General features: G+C 46.3%; 4 protein-coding genes across 8 annotated transcripts; all 4 read right to left on the bottom strand.

The window, feature by feature from the left end:
• Positions 1–298: 298 nt before the first annotated feature.
• tmem214 (transmembrane protein 214) lies at positions 299–6,801 on the bottom strand. Its single transcript, XM_057017262.1, has 17 exons — positions 6,505–6,801; positions 4,993–5,186; positions 4,583–4,733; positions 4,371–4,505; positions 4,116–4,198; positions 3,910–4,015; positions 3,398–3,479; positions 3,209–3,310; positions 2,819–2,960; positions 2,641–2,732; positions 2,427–2,475; positions 2,168–2,275; positions 1,937–2,054; positions 1,772–1,868; positions 1,524–1,692; positions 1,296–1,447; positions 299–1,151 (listed from the first exon to the last, which is right to left on the bottom strand). The coding sequence occupies exons 1-17, from the start codon at positions 6,653–6,655 to the stop codon at positions 1,025–1,027; spliced, it is 2,058 nt and encodes a 685-aa protein (XP_056873242.1). The 5' UTR covers positions 6,656–6,801; the 3' UTR covers positions 299–1,024.
• Positions 6,802–6,975: 174 nt separating this feature from the next.
• LOC130516319 (microtubule-associated protein RP/EB family member 3-like) lies at positions 6,976–9,723 on the bottom strand. The gene is made up of 6 exons (XM_057017346.1): positions 9,596–9,723; positions 9,353–9,498; positions 8,968–9,127; positions 8,211–8,353; positions 7,777–7,926; positions 6,976–7,446 (listed from the first exon to the last, which is right to left on the bottom strand). The coding sequence occupies exons 1-6, from the start codon at positions 9,714–9,716 to the stop codon at positions 7,384–7,386; spliced, it is 783 nt and encodes a 260-aa protein (XP_056873326.1). The 5' UTR covers positions 9,717–9,723; the 3' UTR covers positions 6,976–7,383.
• A 1,176-nt stretch (positions 9,724–10,899) lies between these two features.
• Positions 10,900–14,917, bottom strand: LOC130516316 (microtubule-associated protein RP/EB family member 3-like). 5 transcript variants are annotated; one of them, XM_057017343.1, is made up of 8 exons: positions 14,768–14,917; positions 13,525–13,728; positions 13,274–13,398; positions 13,029–13,174; positions 12,644–12,803; positions 12,409–12,551; positions 11,975–12,124; positions 10,900–11,906 (listed from the first exon to the last, which is right to left on the bottom strand). In XM_057017343.1, exons 3-8 carry the CDS (start codon positions 13,392–13,394, stop codon positions 11,841–11,843), a joined length of 786 nt encoding a protein of 261 aa, XP_056873323.1. In that variant the 5' UTR covers positions 13,395–13,398; positions 13,525–13,728; positions 14,768–14,917; the 3' UTR covers positions 10,900–11,840. The 5 variants fall into 5 exon arrangements, with proteins under 5 accessions (XP_056873323.1, XP_056873320.1, XP_056873322.1 ...); XM_057017340.1 differs by having other exon boundaries at positions 13,274–13,401; XM_057017342.1 differs by having other exon boundaries at positions 13,274–13,404.
• A 999-nt stretch (positions 14,918–15,916) lies between these two features.
• LOC130516297 (dihydropyrimidinase-related protein 5-like) lies at positions 15,917–25,717 on the bottom strand. The gene is made up of 14 exons (XM_057017291.1): positions 25,568–25,717; positions 22,424–22,538; positions 22,101–22,250; positions 20,190–20,348; positions 19,646–19,825; positions 19,490–19,558; positions 19,330–19,374; positions 19,182–19,257; positions 18,942–19,098; positions 18,701–18,842; positions 18,403–18,545; positions 18,115–18,322; positions 17,665–17,845; positions 15,917–17,586 (listed from the first exon to the last, which is right to left on the bottom strand). Exons 2-14 carry the CDS (start codon positions 22,520–22,522, stop codon positions 17,501–17,503), a joined length of 1,695 nt encoding a protein of 564 aa, XP_056873271.1. The 5' UTR covers positions 22,523–22,538; positions 25,568–25,717; the 3' UTR covers positions 15,917–17,500.
• Between the last annotated feature and the right edge of the window lie 159 nt (positions 25,718–25,876).

The raw sequence follows: 25,876 nt of genomic DNA on the forward strand, positions 1-25,876 counted from the left end.
TGACTGATGACATCACAGATAGCACCTGTGCTGGGGTTGATGTGGACAATGTTACTTCATCCAAAAGTCCAATATTGTGATCCATACAAATATTTATTGCTGTTTCTATATGTGCGACAGTCTCTGCCTACGTTTGCTGTATGTTGGAGGTTGTTTCAGTACTCAGGACATCCCAGTTTTCTCATAGCTAATTTAATTTAAGCCAGGCTGAAGGCACCAATCTCCAGTCATCAAGGATACGTAATTAAAAACCAAACGAGGCGTCCATCACGTTTCCTGAAGCAGTGCAGAAAACAGGCGGGATTGAACTCTTTATTATAAATCATTTACATTGCTAAGACACTCGTATCCATTCAAAGATCTCATTAACACTTTGGGAACCAGATCAGATAGTTTTGATCCAGTTTATTCCCAGTCAACACGTCTCAACGTGAAGGAGATGCGTGATTCACGCGCACAGAGCTGATCATTCTTTGTGAAAGATGCTTTTACATCAGGTAACGATGAGCAGTTTGGGAATAAATAAAGTCGTGGAGGCAAGAAAAGCCTATTTCACACTCCGAGAGGTCCACGGGACCCGAGCCCACAGCACAGCAATGTGGAGAACGGGTGAAAGGGTTGTTTTGGTCATTTCCCTGTAATTTACCGAGTTTCAAATAATACTTTTCACATTGTTAAATAAAAACGTCGTAGAAATCAACTACAAAGTTACACAATAGGTTGAACCTGAAGGTTGAAGCAACAGCTGAGGTCTGCAGTAAAAAACCGGCAGAGACAAAATGACATCGATCCACCGGGAAAATGATTTTTTTAATTGATTTTCCGAAATAGGAGATTAAAAAAAAAGTCTGTTTTTGAGGGAGACTCACAGTGTCCAAGAGCAGCTGTGGAGGACAGCTGGAGCACTGAAAGGCAGCCACAGATGGGTCGTGTGTGTGTGTGTGTGTGTGTGTGTGTGTGTGTGTGTGTGCGGACATCTTCACATTTATTTGGCCTGCGTGAGCGTTGCTCAGCATCAACGAGCTCACGGCCGTGTCAGCAGCTCCTGGGCCCACGTCTGGATGGCGGATGTTGCGTGTTGGAGCAGCTGCCACGTGGAGTTGGTGAAAGACAGCGCGTGGCCCTGCAGGCACGACACGGACACCTCGCCGCTGCAGAGCAACAGAGGAGGACATGAGACTCATTCCTAAATCGTTAACCACAACAGCTGCCTGTGATAACAGCGCCGCCACGTCTGCTAGCACAGATGTGATGGAGCGCCGCTCAGCCCGGCTCAGTAAGACCTGGGTACTGACTTGCAGGAGTCCTGTAGGCTGATCCACGCTCTGTGTAAAAGGGCGGAGAGGTACGCCAGGGCAGGCAGGATGTAGTTCTGATGGAGGAGCAGCAGCAGCTCCTTCAAGTAGGCCAACAGCTGGAAAACACTGTCTGGAGTATTGGCAGAAACCTGAGCACAGACAGACGCGTGTGAGACAAGCTTCACTAATAATTAGCGCCGTTCGTGGCGCGCTCCATCCAGTTACCCATTCTATGGCTTGTGGGGTCTTCTCTCGGACCCACAGAATAATCTGCACGCCCTTTTCTGACGTGAAGACGGCTGCCGTCTTTATTCTCTCGCAGCCCCGTTCGATGAGCGGCCCCACAACCCGTGCACACTCAGAGTAATAGTGAGGTGTGTTTTTCTCCAGCCAGCTACAAAGAGAAAAGAACAGAAACACCTGAGCACCGTCTGACTGGGGACCCCTGCTGAGACAAGCGGACTGGGGAGTACCTGAAGCCCTGTTTGGTGTAGACTGTGATTTTGCTCCAGGCCTGCTGGGAGACGCCCGTGACCCCTGACCTTTGAAGATGCCTGGCTGTGGTGGACTCTGAAACGCACACGTCCGGGGTTAAAACCTCAAAGGCACACAGATGCGTGGTCGCGCCTGAGACGGACCTGCGAACGAGCCGTGGGTCCTGACGTCGTGAGCAACGAAGCTTGCAGCAAACACGAGCAGGACCATGAGCAGCTTGGACCAGGGGAAACCTCGACCTTGCATCTTCACCTGCAGATTCTACGGAGAAGAGAAACCAGTGAGGACTCGAGTTGTCCTCCTTTCATGGAGGGTACGGAACCTAAACACAAGCTCCCCCCGTGGAGGCAGTAAAGCTGCACATCAGAACTGACCTGGCACAGGTTGTTGCAGTCCTGAAGGTCCTGAGATCCAACAGCGTCTCGCATCTCCTCATTGGTGACTCGGAAAGACTGGATCGTTTCTTCCAGATTCTTCCGAAGCTGAACGTGAAATCAAAGCAGGTTTAAATTCATTAAAAGCCTTTTTAAATGTGCTCTCGTTCCCATCTCGCTGCGTCTTTTTCAGGAAGGGCGACGGCAAATTCAAACTCTGCAAACAGCAGTTTTGGGCCACAGAAAGGCGGGAACGTACCTTTGGGGGCAGAGTGTTCCAGGACTTTAACAAGTGGTTCAGCAGCAAACTGGAGGAGAAAAAACTGTTTCAACCAGCTCACAAATATCTAAATGCAAAGAACACATCAGGAGGCGTTTCTGCCTCCGAGTTAGCGTTAGCTGCTACTCGGGGGGGCGGGGGGGGGCCTCTCTTCATGGGGACATGATAAAGGTCGATATTTGCCGGGACTCACCTGGACTGAGCCAGGTGTTTGGTGTAGAGCTGCCGCCACACTCCCAGACTCTGCACGTCCACGCACAAACACTCCGTCATGCTGCTGAGCAACTGCACAGGAGACAGAGGGAGAGCGTTACCGCCATCCCATCATTCCCGCCCTTGGTTGAGTCGAGCGGCGGCCGCTCGGCCCTCACCTCTTTCTTCATGTCGTCGGGGCAGTGCGGCGTGGCTCGGGACAGAAACGACGGCAGGTACGTGTGCAGTGTGCTCTCGGGCTTGGCCCCAAACGACAGCACCTTTATCCGAGGGTACAGGTGCCGCAGCTGCTCCTGCAGACTGAACACAAACGCGTCACGTCCCTTCCTCCTATCCCATAATAGTGCCACACTAGACTCCTGGCGCTCACACATCACTATAATAAACCAGGCCTCTCCAGCCGTGACACTTTAATAACCTTGTATATGGTCTCTCCTCCTGTCCGCTTCCATCCCGACATCATGTGCAGCTCAACAGCCAAACTAAACTCAACCAGCCTTAATTCACCTGCATCTTTCTAAAAGGGCTGATGGGACTAAGCAACACACCTGGGGGACAGGGCGTTCTTGGGCATGAAGGCAAAGTCCAGCAAAGGGAAGAACTCTTTAGGCCCCATGATTCCAAATCCTTTTGTTAGATTTGTGTGAAGCCTAGGAGGAAATCATTAGCACAGAAATAAAACAAAAGTGGATGTTTTAGACCCAAATGCAGGATTTTCTGACTGGAAAGCTACTCACAGGAGGAGTCGCTCCAGATAAGCAATGGCGTAAGCTGACAGGGACTTGACCCCCAGCACAGGAAGCATGATCCCCAACCACACTGGAAGACAAAGAAGCCCAACTTCTGTCAAACATCACGTCTGCAGTCGGCATCTTCAAACACTCGTGTTAATTTGTAGAGCAGAGCCCCGGTAGAAGATTCCTGGTTCCTTGAGACCATAATTAACGTGTTTCCAAGGAGGGATTTGAGAGGATCTCTTTTCCAACATTTGGCTTTGCTTTTCTGAAAAAGGGTTCGCTGTCTTCCTTTGCAGATGCACTTTGTTATTGCGGTTTCCCAGAACACTTGTTAAGTACTCGATAAAGCCCCCGAGCTTAAGATGCTTCTAACGTTCTCACAAGTTCAGGCTCATGACTGTGGGAGCTGGTGCTCATGTGGCGCTTTAATAAGGATTTAAGACAATTAAAGAGATGACATTTTGTGACATAATCCCCTCAGCTGGGTGTCGACAAGATGTGCGTCGTTTTACCTCGCAGCCCCTGGCTGAGATCGTAAAACCCAGCTTGGCCGAGAGCCCACATGACGGTCAAACCCTTCACAGGACGATTCTGGACTGTCCGCAGGAGCTCCAGATACTAAAGAGGAAGCAAAGCTCATTATTCAAACCTTCCAAGTCTGAGGTGAGATGTGAAACAGCAAAGTCAGATATGAACCCAAAAACAAGATGGGACAAACCTCCGGCAGGTTCTGAGTGGCTATTTTAGGTTTGTCCTGTAGGATTGCCTGAATACAAACTCGGTAGCCATGCAGAGGTTCCCCTGGAAACAGAAAGAATCCTCTTGATTTCATCTATTCTTAGAGTGTCTTTTTATAGAAACACCACCTCCTCTGAGGACATTTAAAACCCAGTTTGAAAACCCAGATGAGTTACGCCTGTGTTCTGGTTCTGCAGCCCCAAACCGTCCGTAAGAGCCGATGAATGAACATTACCTGACTGTCTGTCCAGTTCCCTGAGCATAGTATAAACACAGTGGTCCAATAAATCTGGCAGGATGGCAGCGCAGCGTCCGATTAAACCCTTAATAATGCCTTTCAGCTCCTTCCCAGTCAGGCAGTAAGGGTAGTCTGGAGACAGGTGAGAAGGGAGGAAATCAGCACTGACAGGATAAAACCTGCTCAATACAGTCGACCGGCAGACCGACCATGAGGGTGGTTTGTGAGGGTGGGCCCAGTGTCCGGTGCCACCAGGTTGAGGTTTAGGTATCCTGCCAGGTCTTTGAACCACACTGAGGGGTTTTCTGGAAACAGGGTTTGACTGTGAGCCAACTGCTGCTTGAGGTCTCCAACATCCAACTATGAGAGGAAGCGAGAGAGAAGACAGGAGTTCACACACAACATGGCTGGGATGTGCAGAGCAGCCAGCATGTGACCGGTTTAAAAATACCACCATCAACGGCTTCATTTATGTCCTCGTCAACAAGGCCTCCTTCAAAGGCCATTATAGAGACTATCATCATCAAAGGGAATTCTTTGGGATAAACAACCTGAGCTTTTTATGAACAAAATAAAATTTGCTAACAACAAGGGGAGAAGAAAATCCAGCTTTACTCACAGCTTTAAAGGCTTCTGCCAGGTTCTTGTGAGTCTCTCGGGTGACCGTGGTGCTGGTGCTCGAAGTCTTGGAGGCTTTATTTGTTGAGGGTTTCTTCTTTTGTGGATCGCCTGCTGGTGGAACCTGCTCCTTGTTCTGCTTCTTTCCGAGCTTATCGAAGCCGTCGTACAGAGTCTCTGACATCTTAATCGGCACTGGGGGAGAAAATAAGAGGTTAGAGCTTCTTTTGCACCTCCTCTGGCTTCGTGCGCGGTCCGACAGCTCCACCCAGGCTTCTGAAATAAGGTTGCTCCATTAACCAACTGACATCTCCTCCTTCCTTCCGCTCATATTCTGGTGCCTCACCCTCCTACAAGATTAATATTCCAGTGATAATATATGCAACACTATTAAGCCCCAGCTGCGTTGCAAGTATCCTCATATCTATTGTTAAAATAGACTTTTGCCTGTTTTACCTCATGTAGACGATAGCTACCTTTGCTTTGACGGAAAGCACCGACAAATTGTTGCGACTGCAGACAAAATGCAGCCCCGGCTTCGTGGAACAGAAACCTTCCAAAGCCTCTCGAGGCTTCCGTGTGCTTGGCGTGAGCTTTGTTACAGCGTTTAACACTGTTGTGTAACTTCAGAATAGAAGTGATGCAGAATGCTTTTTAATAACTGGCATAAAATGTCTGCTAAGTCTGTTTTCCACTTAATTCAACACCAACTAATTCTGAAACATACTTGCTTGTTTGCAGATTTATCAACTTATAATTACATCAACTAAATTGATTATTTTTTCTATTATTAATTAATTTCCTATCTGTCTTTTTATTCCACTGTAAAACCGACCTGAAACTAGTATTGCACTAGTGTTTTGGGGGGTTTATGTCATTTTATTGCACTCATTAACGTCAAACTCTCATTTCCCTAATTAATGACATAATTGCTGTGTTCTTTGACAGCCTTTAAAATGCTAATGGGGGCATTTGAGATAGATAAATTACCGATTAAATGTTTAACACTCATCATCTCTTTATACTAAACATGTGAATAATTCGTCCCAACGGTAAAAAGCCACCCAAGGAGCCGCTAAAGTGGCTTTAAAGACGGGGAGCCCACAACGATGACGCCGCTTAGGTCGCTGCTAAAAAGCTGCTGCGAGCTAATTAGACTTTCTTCGTGCTGCCCCGTAAATGGCAGCAAAGTTCAGCCTAAAGTGGCCAAAAACGTGTCATTTAAAGCCATTTTGTCTGCACCGGAGTAAAACTGTCGGCAGTAGTAAACCCCGCAGGGGGCAATTAATAAATAGCCCTGCAGAATTACAGCGCTATGCTAATCTCCGTGGGCTAGCTTGTCAAACATCGCCACTTATTGTTGTCGTATTGGGGCAGATTTTACTTTTGCTATAAAGAAATAATCTCCAGACACCCGCGAATGACCTGCGCTTCAATTACGGCTTAATTTGAACTTGTGTAACGGGCCGAAGGGGTCCCGGAGCTCCGGATCTATCAGGCCAGGTTCGCTTACGCCTCGATGGTTGGTTGGATTCACCGAGGGCTTTCCTTCCGCCGCTGCCGGACTTCTTGTCAGTCGGGTTCTTGCCTCCTCCCGGGCCGTTACTTTTCTTGCCCTTCTTGACTACCTCCCATTTGCCGAATGAGCCGTTATTAGAAGCCATGTCTCTGTCTCTGCGGTGTTATTTGCCGTATTTTCCGTGACTTCCTGCCGACTTCCTCCCGACTGAATGGGGCCGAACAACGTGACGATCACTCCGCGACGTCGCTCGTTCGGCCTCGCGCCTGCCACGTCTCTTTTGGACGCTGACGTCACTGCAGTCGCGCCGTCAGAACTTTGCTCGCAGAATCGATTCATTCCGTTGGTTTTAGGATGACGTGCCGTTCTTTCGTTGTGTCTTTAAATGTCTCCAAGTGGTCCGTGTGACGAACTTCCGTTCTCGAATTATTAAAACATATGATACATATTTATGTCAGGCGTTATATGGGGATAGATTTTGTGGTTTCCTTTTATTTGTATGTTCGGGGTGACGAAAGTTTAACTCACAGACACAGAGTACTACCCCCCCCCCCCCCACACACACACACACACACACACACACACACACACACACACGGACACACGCACACCATTTCATGCAGAGGCACACAGATTCAGGTGTCTTATTTTCAGTATTCTACCTTGAATATTGGATCTCTGTAGTTTCTGAGTGGTGACGTTAACTGATTGCACAGCTGTAATTCGTTGTAACAGAGTTTGCAGCTCGAATCAAAGCTCCTTTGACCAAAGGATCAAAGATTTTAAAAGCTTTAAAACTGCTAATCACAGTACACACAGAACATAAATAAATGAGCGTCACAGGCAGCGTGCTGATGGACAGAGCTGTGATTCTTAGCTCTCCCAGTGGTCTCCCTGCTCCTCATCTTCACTATCTTCTGGTGGTGCGAATCCATCCTGGAGAAGGTGGAGGTCAGTGAAATGAGGACTGAAAACACCAGACTCACTACTCGACATGGCTCATTATACCTATAAAATGCCGTTTTGTGTGTTTTCAGAGTTAATTTATCCTTGAAAAAAGCTTATGCAGTTTGATATTTGTCTAAGAGGAACAATCTTTGACATGGATAATCAAATGATTTTATTATAAAATAAAATATTTAATGTAAAATATATTAATCTTTTTTTAAATGTTACATTTAATGTGATCTTATACAAGGTATAATAAGATAGATTTCTTGTCACTACATGGTGTAACTATTGAATAATTCAGTGTTATTTACCTACCTCTGTAGCATATAACACTTCAATGATTCTGCTGATCCCTGGGTGGTCATTTTCATGCTCCTGGCAAATGACCTCGATGTCTCGGAGTTTTCTAAAGTAAAAGTCTCGCTCCTTTTCCAGCCCCTCCACACCCAGCTTCAACTCCGACAGCTGAGAAGAAAAAGCATCACCGGTCACGTTCGGCTGGTTTACAGCTGTGGGGCTTATGCTACCGAGAGAGCTCGTGCAGATCTCCAGGACCTGACACGATGCTGTAATGTGAAATCTGCATGATATCAGTGAAACGTGCAGTTTAAACATTGACTGGAGGACGTGAGTGAACAAGCGTCACCTGTCGGTGGACTTTCTCCCAGCTAACGTTTAACATTCGCTCTTGCTGAACCTGAGGAACCGCAGCTCATGGAAGCTGAAGAAGGTGAATAAGGCAACGCTACCTGCTGGCTGAGCACCAAGACTTCAGCATCGACACCGTTGCGGGTTACAGATGTGGTCCTGCGAGCCGCTGCAGCGCTGTTCTGTCTCGGGGGGGTTGGAACTGGCTTCACTGCTGTAGGAGATGGAGATGATCTCAGGGAGCCTAAAGGTGGAACGCAAACATGCACAGATGTTGGACAGATGTGGGCTAACGTGTCGCTGGTCAGTAGCTTCTGCTGGTGTTCCCTCCTGACCCCCAACATGTGCGCCGGAATCATGTGACTCCTAGTTTCACACCCTTACAGCCAAATAGTCAACACGTCCAAAGCAGCAGCCTTAAGCTGCTTGCAGAGACGGTCCAAGCTTCGGCCTCAGGGGAACCGTCTGCAGCGTGAGTCCATTGTGTAAACTCAGTGAATAATTCCATTGTTGGAGCCGACTTAGAGAAACGTACGACCACTAAACCAGGGCCAAAGGTTTATTTGGGACCAGGAACTTTTATTTTCTGAAAGGTGATTCAGCTGGATGTGGTTAGTCTCATTTTAGTCTTCATTTCCATGTAAACAGGCTTCATGACAAACTGATGTTTTAGTTCCTGACTCAGAAATAAAAACTCTGGAAGCAAAGAGCCCACACGTGCACACACGTGCACTCTGAGCCCTTTACCTGAGCGGGGGTTCACCTGAGCTGCAAGTGGAGGTGTGGTCGACAGAAGAGGGGAGCAGAGTGAAACGAAGGCCGTGACATCACACGCTGACCTCAGGTGTGTGTTTGTACCTGGGTGGGATGGAGGCAGCGTGGTTTCCGGGCCCTGACGGGTCAGTACCGGGTCGTAATCTTTCCCGTCCCAGTTGGCATCGAAAAACTTCTTGAACCACTGAAGGAACTCGAAGTTGTCTTGAAATTTCCCCTTCACCAGCCTCTCCACAGGGACGATCTGAGGGGAAAAGCATGGAGGAAGGAGAGAAGGAGCTCTGTGATCACTCACCCCCAGAAAAGTGTGCATCACTGGAGGAACCTGGAGTTTCTCTAAAATATCCCAAATAATTCATCAATGCTTTTATTTTGAAGAAGGATCAGTGATAAAAGGGTGAAACGTATCAAGTTAGTCTCCGTGAAGCCAAATTTTACATTTCAGCAAGCCAGATGAGGGTCCTTTTACCTTGTCTACGTCCATTTTCTTGAACGACAACTGTAAGATCTTGAAATTGAAGATGTATTCGTGTTCCAACTTTGCATTGAACTTGACTTTCTTCATCATGATGCATCCTGGAAACAGCATGTCCATGAACTGGCAGTAAGCAGTACCTGGAACGGAGAAACACAAGTTCAAAAGTCCCTTTCAGGCTGCAGGATGGTGAAGAGCAGATGGACGAAGCAAACCAAGATAGTCGAGCGTGTTTACCTGAACACATCTGCTCGATCTTTGTGTAGGTGAGCTGCAGAGTATCGTTCACCCACGCTAACATGTCATGTCGACTCAGGTTCTCTGTGGTCATAGAGGTAGAGAAGACGTTCAAGGCCATCCTCCTGCTTCTCACACACACATAAACATATGCATAAATATACGCTGTTGGAAGAATTAAAGTGATCTTCGTGTGTTCAAAAGCTGATAAATCCTTTGTTTTGGGACAGGTAGGTCGGTTTAAAAGACGCCCACTTGTGCTGGAAGCTGTTCAGATAAACCAGCGTTTACGTTGGACACATTCAATTAAACTGATGGATTCTGCATCGCTGCAGACGTCCTTTACTGGCTGGCTGGCTGTTTAAAATAAGACACGACATCATACGTCTGATATTAATTAAACTATATTAATATAAAACTGCATATTAACATTTTACTGACCTCTCATGGAAGGAAGCGATTAAAATGGTTTTTTTTCTTTGATTTTTAAAATTGTGTATTGTGTGGTACTGCAATGAATTTATGAAAAACATGCAAGTGCATTTCAACACACACACACACACACACACACACACACACACACACACACAACAGACTCAGGTGTCTATTTTTAATATCCTACCTTGGTGAATATTGGATTTCTGGAGTTGCTCGGTGTGGTTGAGGTTATCTGACAGTCGTATTGATGCCAGTTGCAGTAAACTACAACAGTTGTACTCGAAGATGTAGTCGAATCAAAGCTCCTTTGACCTTTGAAAGATCACTGTTGAAGCGCGTTTTGATCTTCAGAGTTGTACTGCTCATGGTCCTCCTCGTTTCAACGTTTCAACAGTGACACATTTAGACCTTTCTCTAGTTTGGCGGCACCCAGCGGCTAAAATCACCTGTGCACTCGTGTTTTAGACATAAAATTGTCACTTTCACGATCACCTCCTGTTAAATGCCAGCAGGACAGTGATGGTGATCAAGGTTCCAGTTGGTCCAGGGAGGGTCATCTTTACCCGCCGACCCGCCTGAGCTCCTTGGTGCGTGCACGCCACAGGGGTCTACGCACTGGTCTCACTATTTCTCTGCATTATATTAATCAATTCTTGATGTGGACGTCCGGCAACAGGAGACCAGAAAGGCAGCAACAAAAGGATGGGCATAGAAATGATCATGCTCTAAATATTGTGCAGGGAACTAAGGTCACTGAGGAAGTTGCACTGACACGATACTATAAAACACCCATAAACTCTGAGTGAGAGAACGGCAGCCTTGTTTTCTCACCCTTCTTCAGCCTTTATAGAGGAAAACTAGCAGCGTGTTTTTGTGCTTTCCTTTTATTTGTGTCCTGGGAGTGCTGCTGGTGCTACAGGTGCCTAGCAGACAGGCAGAGGCAACAATCACCCGGGAGAGCAGAGAAACCAACACCACACAGAAAATAACAGCGGATGTAACCTGGAACTAAAACACAGGCAATTGTCTGGTTGTGTCTCACTTTTCCTTTGCAATGTTTCCTTTTGCTCATTCACACAACTCAAAAGTTGCCATTGCATGAAAAATAGGCATTTTTCTTCAGCTGTCCACTTTTATAACTCATACAAATGTCTTTAAAAGGCATCTAAAATATATATACAGTATACATATAATCATCTTTCTGTTGTCTTTAAAGCTACATCCAGTCATTTTGAATCATTTTAATTTGTCCTGCTACATTTATCACAAGACTTTTAAATCCCACACATCCCCAACTGCGTGTTCTAATAGTGCATAAAGCAAATGAGGACAAATAAATAACATCTAAATATCTGACTCCATCTTACGTACCAATAAGACCATACTGGGCACCAACACCAACACTTCACCTGATGTCTGCCATCTAAATGTGTCACAAATGTCCGAATATAATGTTTTTACTGGCCTCTTCTTCATACAATCAGTTATTGATGTGAAATTTGAGAATTAAATACAATAAAGTGAATTAATTGGATAAGAAATATTGCTTAGTTGGACACAACTAAAAGCTTCCAACTAGCAGCAGTCACAGTATGTTTCAAAGTGCATGTTAGAGCATGTGGCCTGCCTCTCCAGACAGTTGGCACTGTTAGCACACTACTAGCTCCAGGCTCTCAGTGTGTTAGATTAGCTCAAGTGAGGGGGAGAGTTAAATTAAAATACAAGGGGAAACAATCATCAGGTGGGTTTCAAAGATGAAGGAGGAGGTCTGGGGAGGTGACGCACGCTGATGGTCGGAGAGCCGAGTTCAGAACTCCCCGTGATCTCCCTGCTCCCCATCTTCACCCCCTTCATCCGGTGGTATGAATCCTTCCTGTAATCATTAAATAATTTAGCATTTTATTAGATTTACTTTTAATACAAAGCCACGCCGCTGGTTACCTCTGTAGCATATAACACGTCCATGATTCTGCTGATCCCTGGGTGGTCGTTTTCATGCTCCTGGCAAATGACCTCGATGTCTCGGAGTTTTCTAAAGTAAAAGTCTCGCTCCTTTTTCAGCCCCTCCACACTCAGCTTCAACTCCGACAGCTGAGAAGAAAAAGCATCACCGGTCACGTTCGGCTGGTTTACAGCTGTGGGGCTTATGCTACCTAGAGAGCTCGTGCAGATCTCCAGGACCTGACACGATGCTGTAATGTGAAATCTGCATGATATCAGTGAAACGTGCAGTTTAAACATTGACTGGAGGACGTGAGTGAACAAGCGTCACCTGTCGGTGGACTTTCTCCCAGCTAACGTTTAACATTCGCTCTTGCTGAACCTGAGGAACCGCAGCTCATGGAAGCTGAAGAAGGTGAATAAGGCAACGCTACCTGCTGGCTGAGCACCAAGACTTCAGCATCGACACCGTTGCGGGTTACAGATGTGGTCCTGCGAGCCGCTGCAGCGCTGTTCTGTCTCGGGGGGGTTGGAACTGGCTTCACTGCTGTAGGAGATGGAGATGATCTCAGGGAGCCTAAAGGTGGAACACAAACATGCACAGATGTGAGGAGCAGAGTGAAATGAAGGCTGTGACATCACACGCTGACCTCAGGTGTGTGTTTGTACCTGGGTGGGATGAAGGCAGCGTGGTTTCTGGGCCCTGACGGGTCAGTACCGGGTCGTAATCTTTCCCGTCCCAGTTGGCATTGAAAAACTTCTTGAACCACTGAAGGAACTCGAAGTTGTCTTGAAATTTCCCCTTCACCAGCCTCTCCACAGGGACGATCTGAGGGGAAAAGCATGGAGGAAGGAGAGAAGGAGCTCTGTGATCACTCACCCCCAGAAAAGTGTGCATCACTGGAGGAACCTGGAGTTTCTCTAAAATATCCCAAATAATTCATCAATGCTTTTATTTTGAAGAAGGATCAGTGATAAAAGGGTGAAGCGTATCAAGTTAGTCTCCGTGAAGCCAAATTTGACATTTTAACAAGCCAGATGAGGGTCCTTTTACCTTGTCTACGTCCATTTTCTTGAACGACGACTGTAAGACCTTGAAATTGTGGATGTATTCGTGTTCCAACTTTGCATTGAACTTGACTTTCTTCATCATGATGCATCCTGGAAACAGCATGTCCATGAACTGGCAGTAAGCAGTACCTGGAACGGAGAAACACAAGTTCAAAAGTCCCTTTCAGGCTGCAGGATGGTGAAGAGCAGATGGACGAAGCAAACCAAGATAGTCGAGCGTGTGTTTACCTGAACACATCTGCTCGATCTTTGTGTAGGTGAGCTGCAGAGAATCGTTCACCCAAGCTAACATGTCATGTCGACTCAGGTTCTCTATGGTCATAGAGGTAGAGAAGACGTTCAAGGCCATCCTCCTGCTTCTCACACACACACACACACACACATACATATGCATAAATATACAATGTTGGAAGAATTTAAGGATCCTTGACTTGCTCCTGTGTTCAAAAGACAAGTGTTTCAGACAAGAAACCTTCCACCTGTGCTGGGTGTGTGTGGGCCGTGAAGTGTTCAGCGACACCAGTGTTAACGGCCAGGCTCTCCACACGGCACCGAGGCACGAGTTCACCCGCTCCGACACTAATCTCCAACGCCGCGTTAATCCTTTCAGGCCAGGTCCAACATGATGAAACACGTCATTGTTCACAAAGGCAGCTGAGATCAGCAGTAACGTGACAAAACAACTGAAAAGCAATAACAAGTGTTTACTGTATTGTACTGTGCTGTCAAAAACAGACATCCTATAGGAGGCCCTGCAGGCAAATCTATCCCTGATTAAAGGCCTTGTTAATTTGGTTATGATGATGGCCAAGGTGGAGTTGATAATCTTGCTTTAGTAGGCAGGCTGGAGGAGCTACATGTTTCAGTCTAGCACGACAGGATGCAACGAGAGGACTTGGACCGGCAACTGGCAGATTATTAGTATTGAATTTGTGACCCGTTAAATAAGCAATCATTTTCATTCTTAACTGTAATTGTGTTTGGACTGCAGTTCACCCATTCAGCTCTTTAAGTCATTTGTAAATTCAAAAAGAAACAAACAAATCACGTTAAAATGATACAAATTGAGAGTGATTATTTGGCTTGGTTGAATGGGTTTCTGAGAAGTTCCGGTGAAATAAGCAGATAGAAAAACTGCTTTTATTCAGGAATACGCATACATTTGCTCATTGGCAGGAGTGAACAGTCCCATACCGAAAGTGATGAGGGCATATTCTCGCAATACCTCAGTATGTAAAGAAAAAAAAGACCTAAATCTGTAAAAAATGAAACGCGCATTAATTAGCAACAAGCTTAGCTTGGAAGCTGCGTGGAAAGTGCGCAGGATCAGCACTTAGTTACTTCGTTGTTAACCATAGAGACCCGTGTGGGTGGTTTTGGTGACTGGTGAAAGTCACTGGTCAGACTGGGAGTTCGGCTGATGCGCCTGCGGGACCAGACTCAAACACTTTTAAATTCCAGCTATTCGATGTCACAAACTACGCAAACCCGGTTTTTGCAGTTCGGTGCAAAGGCTCCCCATTTAACATCAACTGGGACCCGTCAACTGGGACGGGACTTTAGTCTGCGGTACCTGCGTCAGATGGCCTTTTCCATAAAAACGCACCGACATCACCCGCGACCGAAAATCTGTTACCGTCAATCATCGAGATAAACAGAAAACCTCTTTCGATCAGCAGATCTGGCAGTAAAATGTCTCTTTTCCCAATAAAGTCTACTTACTGACGTGCGACAGCTTCTTTGGAATAGCGGATGAGGCTTTTGCTTTCACAGATTCTCTCCCGAGCAAATTCCGCGAGACCGCGCGACTAAGCTGTTCAGCGGTGCGCATGCGCAGCGCAGTTTCCGCGTTTCTCCATTAGTTGGGGAGAAACTGCTCTCAGCCGGAAGCCATGACGGCGCATCCGGCCGAGACGCCGCCGCAGACCATAGCTGTTTCCGAAACCACACACTCGTTCCCTATTCACTAATCACGACATGGGGGACATGGATTGAGTGAACTACGTAGTGTACTCAGTTTAAAGTTAGTATTCGGACAACGGCGTCATTTACGGCGCACGTAAAGTGACGTCATGTGTCGCATAATAATTACGAACCAGTCGCCGGGAAAAGTGGCCAGGTCCATTTAATTATTTTAACCCATCACAAATACATTCAGCGGTCATTTTATGAAAATGCAATGTTTCACCCGATAATTAGCTTTATATAATAAAATGAAATATTAATGTCAATAATAATTACTTATTACCTAAAATAATTAGTGTCCCTTGACATTTTCAAGCCAAGACGTGATGACACATTCTCAAGTCATATTCAGCTGTAGTGAAAACAGTTAATAAAGCAATTTTTCATCAAAAAATGGATCCGGAGCTACTTTTCATCTTTGTAAATATTCTTTTACTGAGATTCTGTCACCTGGTGAGGAACAGACGATTCCAAAGAACAATTTTAAGTGAGGGGTGGGGGGATCAGTGAAGATTGATTGATTTTTTTTTTTAAAACACATTTATGTTGTAATATTTTAAGATGATCATATTGGACACCTACTGAAAAAAAATTCTCATTTGGTTTCGGAAACATGATTGTATCTAATAGATTTAAAATTAGATCGGGAAGATTTATTTAGAGGCCGATTACTTGTGAATCCATAAAATTACAGATTATTCTCAGAACGGCTCACAGTTGTTTAAGAAAAAAAAAATCTCCAAATGAACATCAAATATCAACTTGGATCCAAACCAGAATAAGCAATCATCGTCAGATAGTCAGTAATGAGGCAGTACTGGTCACAGTTTCTCCAAAATTCATTCGTTATGAAATTACTTTTAAGCCATATTATAACGGCAAATGGAGACATTGATCAATACAAGATATGCTTTGAGCCTTTTATTTTTTTGCTATTACTTCAGTGTTAAGAAACAAGCAGCCACTTACAGATTCAACAGGTTCACAATCCAACACAAGTCTATAAACACACACTGACCGCTCACAGTGCCTTCGAGACAAGAAAACCGTCCAACGATAAAATAATGCAATTAATTGTAAAAAAACGAAACAAAAAAACAACCCATAACAGCACCAGTTGTTGTGAATCTGCTGCGTTCAGCAGCGATGTAACTGTTTTCATGTAGTGCTCCACATGCACGGCATGGGGGTGGAATTGCATCGGCACATTTATTCTTCAAACAAAGAGTACACGACAAACATCCTAGGTTTATAACTCACAGACAAAAAGGTGGTCATGTATAAATAAGATTTCTGGGTAGAAATGAACGTGAAAGTGGTTTTCTTCAGCTTGTGCAGCTCAATCTTCCTGCTGTGGAGACTCAACTCATTAAAAATCATTAAACTTTCATTATTTTCCTTCAAATATAGACTTTCGAAATACACTCTGCGTCTTCTTTTCTTTCCCTTGTTTTTCCATGCAGGGCCGCAGAATTTCCTAAAGTGAATACAGAAATGCCTCGTTTCCACAGACGAACTGATGTGCTGACACGTTCACCTGTGTTTGCACCAACCCTTCGCATGTGACTGAATATTCTGGATGTTACTGGCCTTGTCTGATCTCCTCTCTAGAGTGAGATGAATGCCTGACGACTCACATTAAGACGCGCTGCTCGTATGGAAAGCTTTCATACTAAGAGACAGAACTTCCTGTCGTCGTTCTTTAAGGGAGCTGCTTGGAGTCCTCCAGCTCACCGCCACAGTCTCACAGCAGAACTGACTTAGTGGGTTCAGTACTGGGACCATAGCTACTGTGGGGTGTGTCACACGACTGCATCGAACTCTATAGGTGTGTTACAGGTGAGGCAGGAATGTTTCCGAGGTGAGGGAAGGTTTCAGTGAGTCAGTGAACACATGAAAATGGATGAGGCCGAGTCCGACTCTAGAGAGCGTTGTCAAGATCACATGGTGCTCAGAGCAGTTGGATTTCACCACCACACAGTTGAAACACTGGGAATAAGAACACTTGACCAACCCAGTGTGCAGCAGGAGGCCGAGCACACTGGGTGTCTCCTCACAAACGATACACGCGGCGACAAAATGAGCTAAAGCGATGATCTACACGGGGCATTATAATACTTCACTGAACCCAGGTTTACTGTTATTAAATATTCTGGCCAACATAACTTCAGCTAAAACCATTAAAAACTGTACTGGTTTTGATCTTTCACAGTTTCGTTTGTGGAGGGTGATAATGAGCCAACTTCACGTGATTTGACTGATTTTGGCGAAATTAGCCCTAAACTTTCTTTAATTTAACATTCCAATTAGCACAAAAGAGTCCATTACTGTGGAAGTTTTAAACGTCTCTCTGCCACACCGATGAGCAGGAGTGGGGCTCGTCCTGAATTTACGTTCCCTGCTTGATATTTAATCTGTGAATGAAAATCAGTGCAGTTTTCTGGATGTACAAAACAAGGTTTCAGATGGTTTCAGCTCCAACACTGGTGATTACCAGATCCCACTAGAACGGCCACCAGGTGGGGCCAGGATCCGGGCAGAGGACCTCTTCGGAATGTGGTCGTCGACTTGGGACCCTAAATCAAACAGGAACACATCTGGAGGACCGTATGGAAACAATGTTGCCGATGATTATCAGGTGAGCGGAGCACTACCTGAGAGGCTGAAGGAGGATTCGTGGAGGTCCCGGATCCCCACCTGCACACGAGCCGCGTTGAGTCCTTTGCCGGATGTGTCTCCATCTAGGGAGCCTAAACCGAGCTCCTTCATAGCGTTGGCCACCTTGGCCACATCGCCAGAGTAGGGGTCCCGAGCAACCCCTTTATACGCCTGAGTCTGAAACACAGACAGGAGGGCTGAGAGGGGAACGCTGAGGGGAACAGCCAGGTCAAATCAGGTAACAATGTTACAATATTCTTTCTGTTAACATTCGAAGCTGCAAGTAGAAAGGATAGATTTGACTTACGCAGATCTTAGCTGTACCAGACTAGTCCCAGCTAACTAGACACTGTACATCTAAGTGGTGCATTCGTGTCTTTACCTGAGACGAGACTGTTGCCTGTAAAACCTTTGGAGAGAAAAACAACCCCGATATTTAAACACACCTTTTCTCTCTGCACCATCTTCTTGTAGAGGAAGTCAGGGAAGGTGCGCTGTGGATAGAACTTCCCGGACCCCTCAGCGCACATGAACACGCCGTTCTCGCAGACCAAACGTCCTCGGCTGATGGTTACCAGAGGAACGCCGTGGCAGCGCATCCCCTCGTACAGGTTGAAGTCTCCGCCCTGCACCTGAGTGCTGACAGAGATTGTCCTGTTGATGGGAAAAAGGTTAACAGTTAAGGGTTGACAAACAGCAGAGAGCCAGGATGGGAATATGGCGGAGCCGTTCACCTTGTTGCATCTGGGTCCCACACCACCACGTCGGCATCTGCGCCAGGGATGATACGACCTTTGCGAGGGTAAAGGTTGTAGATCTTCGCAGCATTAGAGCTGGTTACAGCCACAAAACGATTCTCGTCCATTTTTCCTGTAACCTATAATCAAGCATTGTGTTAGAATTAAGGTGGGATCATAACATAAAAGGAGGCGTAGAAGTCTGGACACTGTCCAATCATTTAGAATCATGATAAACAAGATAAATAACCCACTTGAGCATCCTGAACGCATGCGCATGTTTACTTAAACGTACCACTCCCCGTTCCCAGATGACACTCATCCTGTCCTGGACTCCGGCCACTCCGTGAGGGATCTTTGTGAAATCATCTTTGCCCAAAGCTCTCTGCTTGGTTCCGAATGGACGGTGCTCTGACGCCACAACGCTCAGAGTGTCACTGAAAACAGGGTCGGTTTGACCTTTATTATACCGTCTGTAAGCCGACCATGGGGCCGTTATTTCTTCACCTCTAGATATTCCTGTGATGAGAACGTACTTGCCAAGCAGACCCATGAGGTAGGCGGGTGTGTCTGGGTCGATGCGCAGCGGGGGGGCGATGACGTGAGCCGCAGCGTGAGCCCAGTCCTGATGGTAGTACTGCGATCCATTCAGGACCGCATGAGCAACGGTGGTCTCTGCGTGTACCACCTTCCCTGTGTAGACAGAACACAAGGACCCCTTTATATCACCCCCACGGGAACCGGCCACCGTTCTTTCCTTCGCCAGTCCAAGTCACCTTGCATCTTAGCAGCAGCAATCATATCTCCAGCAGACGCACTGGACACATTCACCAGGTATATTGGGCAGCGAGCCTGTAATTACAGTTGCAGTCCAATTAGTGCAGCACAGATTGGGTATTAAAGTAAAACACTGTGTCTGCTTACCCTGTTGGCAATGGTGACAGCCCTATGAGTGGCCTCAGACTCCAGCTACAGACAATAAAACATCAGAGCGACTCAACAGACATTCATACGTGAGGGCGTCAGTAATATCTTAATAGTGCCAAAAACCAAATAAGGGAATTATGACAAAGCTAACATCTACCTCTTCTGGTCGGCTGATTTCAATACCCTCCGGTCCACTGATGCCCAAATCCAGAGCTTCTTTCTGACTCTAGTGGCAAACAGAAAAAAAGAATCACCTTTTAACTGGGCAATTACGGTATATGCCTATGCTATTTGGCCATGTGTAGGTCTGCACCTCTGCCACCAGCTCTCCGTTCTCTGCATGGACCCGTGCGATGGCGCCGATGTCCTTACAGGTCTGCAGCACCTGGTAGAGCTCAGAGTCCTTCAGCATCATCATGTCTTTGTAGGCCATGTACATTTGGAAGGAGTTCACTCCGTGCTCCCTCACTAAGGTTTCCATCTCGTTATGCACCTGATCAGAGCAGGGAAGCAGAGGTTCTGTGTGTGGCGGGTGGATTAAAACTAGTACGTTAAAGGGCTGAGAAAGAGAGGAAATTGGAAATGGTCACAGGCCAGAGGGTCAATATTAAAGCATCCTACACACTCAAGGGTCAGATGATAGAGTGCTGTGACTAAATGATGCACATTGACTCATAAAATAAATCATGCGTGCTCACGGAGCATGTGTGTTAACCTGATTCATGTCGTGTTTAATCTAGGTCGTCAAACATTGCTGCTTTCCTCTTAAATAGAGACCCAATAAAGAGCTGATAGTGGCACATTTCCAAAGGATCCTCATTTTAGATGTATCCACAGTCCCTGCAGGGTTCTCGTACCTTCGGTCCCCACCAAGTGACCCCGACGTGCAACGCGTAGTCACAGCAGGCCTTGGCGTCGGCCAGAGCTCGGCTCTTCTCATAGGCGTCCAGCAGGGAGCAATGTTGCTCCGGTAAAACCAGAGCCAGAACCATGGTGGTGCCGCCCATCAGAGCCGCCTGGGGAGGTGAAGGGAGACCAGAGGTGAGCATGAGGGGAAGGAAAAGTGGATTAGACTGACACAAACTGGAATTTATTGTAAACCCATGGATGGTGTTTGACCTGGTAACCCTGAGCGCGTCTGTCCCCGTGATTTTTCATCATCTTCTGGTCTATTAACTTGTTTATACAAGCAGAAATAAAAACATGCACTGGAATGTTCCTCTCACAGGCATCGTGTAGATTAATGCAAATTACAACATTTCATGATAGGTTCTTTAAAGAAAGAAGCCCTTTTCTAAACGAAACAGTTTAAGGGGATGGAGAGAACATGATAAAATGTTAGTGGAGGAGGGACTGAGTTTCAGTCACTTTGCCTTAGTAGGAAATACATTTTTCTGTAGCCATGGCAACAGCTACCATGCAGCCGTGTCTACTGCGTGGCCCCTGGAACCTCCATTTTACATCTTCGAGCAAAAATCCAGATTGAAATTGCACTGGATCTGATGGGAACACTGGTAAAACATCCTAATGACGTCATCAGTTCATTAATAAGTAAGAACACATGAAATTATCAAATATCAACAAAGTCACAAGTGTTAGAGGAGACAAACCAAGGTAGCAGCTCAATACACCGTCTTTAGTCACAATGTTCCACCCGTAGCTTCATACGGCCTTTCACCACGCCACCGAAACCAGAACTTTCCTTCCCCTTCGGTTCTTCGCTGATCCTGGACAGCACAGCTCAAATGACACGCGGACCCCCCGTTTCATCCTGAGCCCAAACCCCTGCTGTGAACGTAAGCCCCTGACAAGAAAGTCACGCACAAACCTGCATTTGTCCAGCTTTTGATACACTTTTTAGCACTTTTTGGTTTGAACGCAGCAATTTTGTCTTTTCTGATAACGCCTGAAAATGTAGGCCACCTTAATATTAATTCCAGAGGGAAATATCCATTCTTCAACTAAACTCGTTACTAAAGGCAGCAGCTTTGAAAGCAGAACTTTGACTGAATCATACTGGATGAAGAGGCTGTCAGAGTCAGGCAGAGGACCACGGCAGCTCTGTCGTCACTGATCCTCTCTGCAGAGGCTCCACAGGCAGAACTAAGAATTCATAGCCATTATTACTCAGACTTGTACAAAAATGTACGGCCAAGTCTCTATATCCACGGATAAGCCATCATGCATGGTGAAAAGATGAGGGGAGAATAGTTCTGAGGGTCGTCACAGATGCTTGTGGTCACATGACCACACATTTGTTCCCTCTAATTTCCACATTAAGAGCCAGGGTTAGTTGCCATGGTAGCGAGGTCACTGAGTAGGGGTTCGGCATTGGGGGTTGCTGGGATAACGCTGCTATACAGACAATTCAACCCCCACCCCCCAAATTCCACTCACCCTTCAGCTGGAATTCCTTCAGTGAGACTCAAAGTCACTGATACGGAGACAGAACTGCACACATCAGTTATTATAGGACCAAAGACCCTCTGAGCACCAGCACTACAACCATAGCATATTAAAATGGGCAGCAGCAACGGCAAATACAAGCAGTGACGTGCACATATAAGACTTAGGTTGACCTTTGACCTGATGTGCAAGCTGAAACCGCAATAGCAGCAGCTTTGAATACTGCACACACACATTTATATATATATATTTGTACAGTACTTAAACAGCCTAAAATTTATTTCTATCAAGCAAACAAGAGCAACAGGACCCTCGTGTGTGTGTGTGTGTGTGTGTGTGTGTGTGCGTGCACGTGTGTGTACCTTGGTTCCACTGTAGAAGTCATCCTGAATAGCTGCATTCATGAAACTCTCCTGCAGGTGCACGCTGGTGTCGATGCCACCAGGTAACACCAGCTTCCCAGATGCATCGATCACCTTGGCGCCTCCTGGGATCATCAGTTCCTTTCCAACCTTTCAGCAGGATCACAAAAATATGAATCACAAAACCTAACGTGCCAGTCGCCAACAGCACATCACTGATGAAACCACATCAAAAATCTCTTCTCCTCACTTCCTGTAAACAGGAACCCTAACCCTAACTCCATTTCTACTAACAATGGTTTATGCATGTAAATGTATCCTACCTGCTGAATGATGCCATTTTCAATGTAGACGTCTGCTTCCTGGGTGAAGTCATCGTTGACCACCTTCCCTCCTTTGATGAGGATACGCATTGACCCCATGTTGACAGAACTGCTCCTGCCAGAGGAACAGAAGATGAATTAAAAGGCCTCTCAGATCACTCAAAGATTTAGCAGACAAGCTGGCCAAGCTCTCACGTCAGACAATACACATCCAAAACTGGGGCAATGAGCAGAGGTTGCTCTACAAACACTCCTGTGTGTGTGTGTGTGTGTGTGTTCTGCTTGGATGGCTCTATGCAATGTGTTTGATGGCAGGATACAATAGCTTCCCAGTCACCCAGAATCAACTCAGTGTGATGAGAAAGACAGGAAAATGGTGAGCAGAACCATATGAAGGCACATGAAACCGGAGGCACGGCCAAAATGACGGGACAGAGACGACTCTGAGGTGGCGACGAGCGGAGGGTGGAGTGAGGGGGGTGAACATGGTGCTGGGAGTGAGGGAGGTGAACAGGGTGCTGGGAGTGAGGGAGGTGAACATGGTGCTGGGAGTGAGGGAGGTGAACAGGGTGCTGGGAGTGAGGGAGGTGAACAGGGTGCTGGGAGTGAGGGAGGTGAACATGGTGCTGGGAGTGAGGGAGGTGAACATGGTGCTGGGAGTGAGGGAGGTAAACATGGTGCTGGGAGTGAGGGAGGTAAACATGGTGCTGGGAGTGAGGGAGGTGAACATGGTGCTGGGTGGGGGTGCAGTATGGAAAGCAGTGCCCTAAAGGCCTGGCATCCAGAATAAAGAAGACTGGTTTCCTGGGAGATGAGGGCTGGAGTGCTATCCGTGCAGAATCCTACACACACACACATTCTTCAAATATACAAACAACCTATATTTTCCTGAACTTTGTGTGTGTGGGAAGGCTTTTATTAAATGAATATTATGTGTTCTCTTCAGGGTCATTTGTTGCCTGACTGTGATATTCTGATGATATTGTCACACACACACTGTGTGAGAGTGTGTGTGACACTCTCACACACACTCTCTGTGAGACCACTCCTCCAAATTATCTCCTGAGAGTTTGAGTGACTACACCAGGCAACTACAGTCTGACAGCTTCCTCAACTCCAAAGACCACCACCCGTGTGTGTGTGTGTGTGTGTGTGTGTGTGTGTGTGGTTCATGACACTGGTTAAATGAGAGACTTTGATTGAAATATTACTGTATGACTGTCTGCACATGTCTTTTTTTGTGTCCAGCTGTCCAGCACCCCCCACCACCACCACACACACACACACACACACACAGCTGATATATTCCACAAAGTCACATGTTGAGAGGTGAATATTTCCTACTGCAGTCATGTTTATTTACACACTATTCTGATCAATTCGCGGAACACACGGAGCTGTAATTGATCTGAATCTCCAAATGATCAATGATGAGAACGATCCCATCGGCATTCCTGCCATCATGGTTTCGGAACACCCGCCTTTCAAAACCTGTATAAACAACACTGTTATCACAACAAGTGTCATCGGTGTATTTACTTAATACCTGGAGCCTTGATGAAGAGACGGCACAAACTGTGTGCACGGCATGTGTGCACGTGTGCATGTGTGCATGTGTGCACGTGTGCATGTGTGCACGCAGCAGCAGAGTTATTTATAAATGGTGAACAAATGTGCATCAGACAACTTTACATTCAAATGGAGACACGAATAGACATGGAACACACACACACACACACACACCACACACACACACACACACACAGAAAAGAAACGGAGGTCCATGGATGAATAAGCCATTTGTAAATTACACACCTAAACAGACAAGTACAGGAACATTTGCGCCACTAACTAGGCCACCACTCGGGATGAGGCCTTTTTGTGGCCCATCAGATATTCAGATCTTTTGACGGAGCGTTCCTTCTGCCTACCATCTCTGTTTCTATTAATCAGACATAATAGAGCTAAAATAACATAAGTTGCTTTGACAATAATTGTATGAATATGAATGCAACATGATTATGTTCCATGAGAATTACTGTCTGTTAATCAAGGGAGTATTCTGCTCATTATTCCCAGCCTCGGGTCCTTGGACGTCCTTTTAATTACAGTAGTTGTTCTCATTTAGATATTTGCTGCCATGAAGCAGAGAGATGAGCCATAAATGACAGCTGATGGGCGATGTCAGGTGTTGTGACCCGGATCTCCAGTCACTTCCTGTGCTACGCTGCACAAATACGGCAGAACCAGCAGGAAACTGCAGCCACTTGGGGTCCAGGCGGGAGTGGTCGGGGCATTAATCCCTAATGCCTTATTCTGCTCATATCCTAATCTAATGAATATGTTAACATGTTTTTAAAAATCTGATTAATTCCAAGACTGTAGTCTTTTCTCCTTTATCATTTCAGGGCCTTCCTTTCAACCATCTACAACCGAATGCAGATGGAACAAAGTCAGCACCAGCTGATGATGATGTTATAAATTCATCGAGCTGCATCCGCCACAATTCTCACCTGAGAAGATTTTCTGACCCGCAGGGATGAGAATAGATCTACAATCCACGGATAAAAGGGCTCAAAATCACCTGCTCATTGCTTCATGTCTCACGCCATCATGACGCGTACACGCGCCCACGCACACACACAGCCCTGTTTGTATTAATAAGACTACAGACCATCATATCACATCTACCATGACTCGATCTGTGTGGTAAAACAGTCCAACCGAAAAAGCGACAGCCACACTTATATAACGCCCAAATCGCGCGCGCGCAGCACACGCACGCACAGTGCCTTTGACACGCAAACTACGCACGTAGTTCTCCCCTGGAGCTCTCATCGCAGTCTTTCATTTTACCCCCTTTAATGCATCAAAACGACGCCTTTCTCTTCGGAGGAGAGCATCCGAAATTCCACCATGCAAACGAAGACATGCAGCATGCTCCTAAAATCATGTACTAATAGTGCACGGGAAGAGGGATTTTGCTTTTTTCTATCACAAATTGATCCAAAATGATCCGGTTGCTGCTGAAGTGAACTGTTTTAATGTCCTTGAAGAAACAACAATCATGAATTAAACGTGTCTGGTCCGATATTCTAATAAACACCTGCTGCCGCTTCTGGATTCTTAATTTGGCCATTTTACCGTTTTTCCTCCCGGATTCCAGGACGCGCCTCGGTCGGTACCTTCCTCCTCAGCCGTGCGTGTGTGCGCGAGGACAGCTGGCGGAGCGCGAGTCGCAGATGCTTCAAAGGCGAGAGACCGACAGCAGCCAATCAGGAGCCACTTCCTCCCAATCAAAGAAAGAAAGCAGCCAATAGGGAAGGACATGTTCTGTCCGGAGGGGCTCGCGCTCCCAGGGGCGTGTCTCGCGCTCCCAGGGGCGTGTCTCACAGCGTTTAAATGACTCCATCCAAGATGTCTGATATAAACATTTTATATAAATGATAAAAG

Source organism: Takifugu flavidus, chromosome 19 (genome assembly GCF_003711565.1).
Source record: "Takifugu flavidus isolate HTHZ2018 chromosome 19, ASM371156v2, whole genome shotgun sequence".
Lineage (NCBI taxonomy): Eukaryota > Metazoa > Chordata > Actinopteri > Tetraodontiformes > Tetraodontidae > Takifugu > Takifugu flavidus.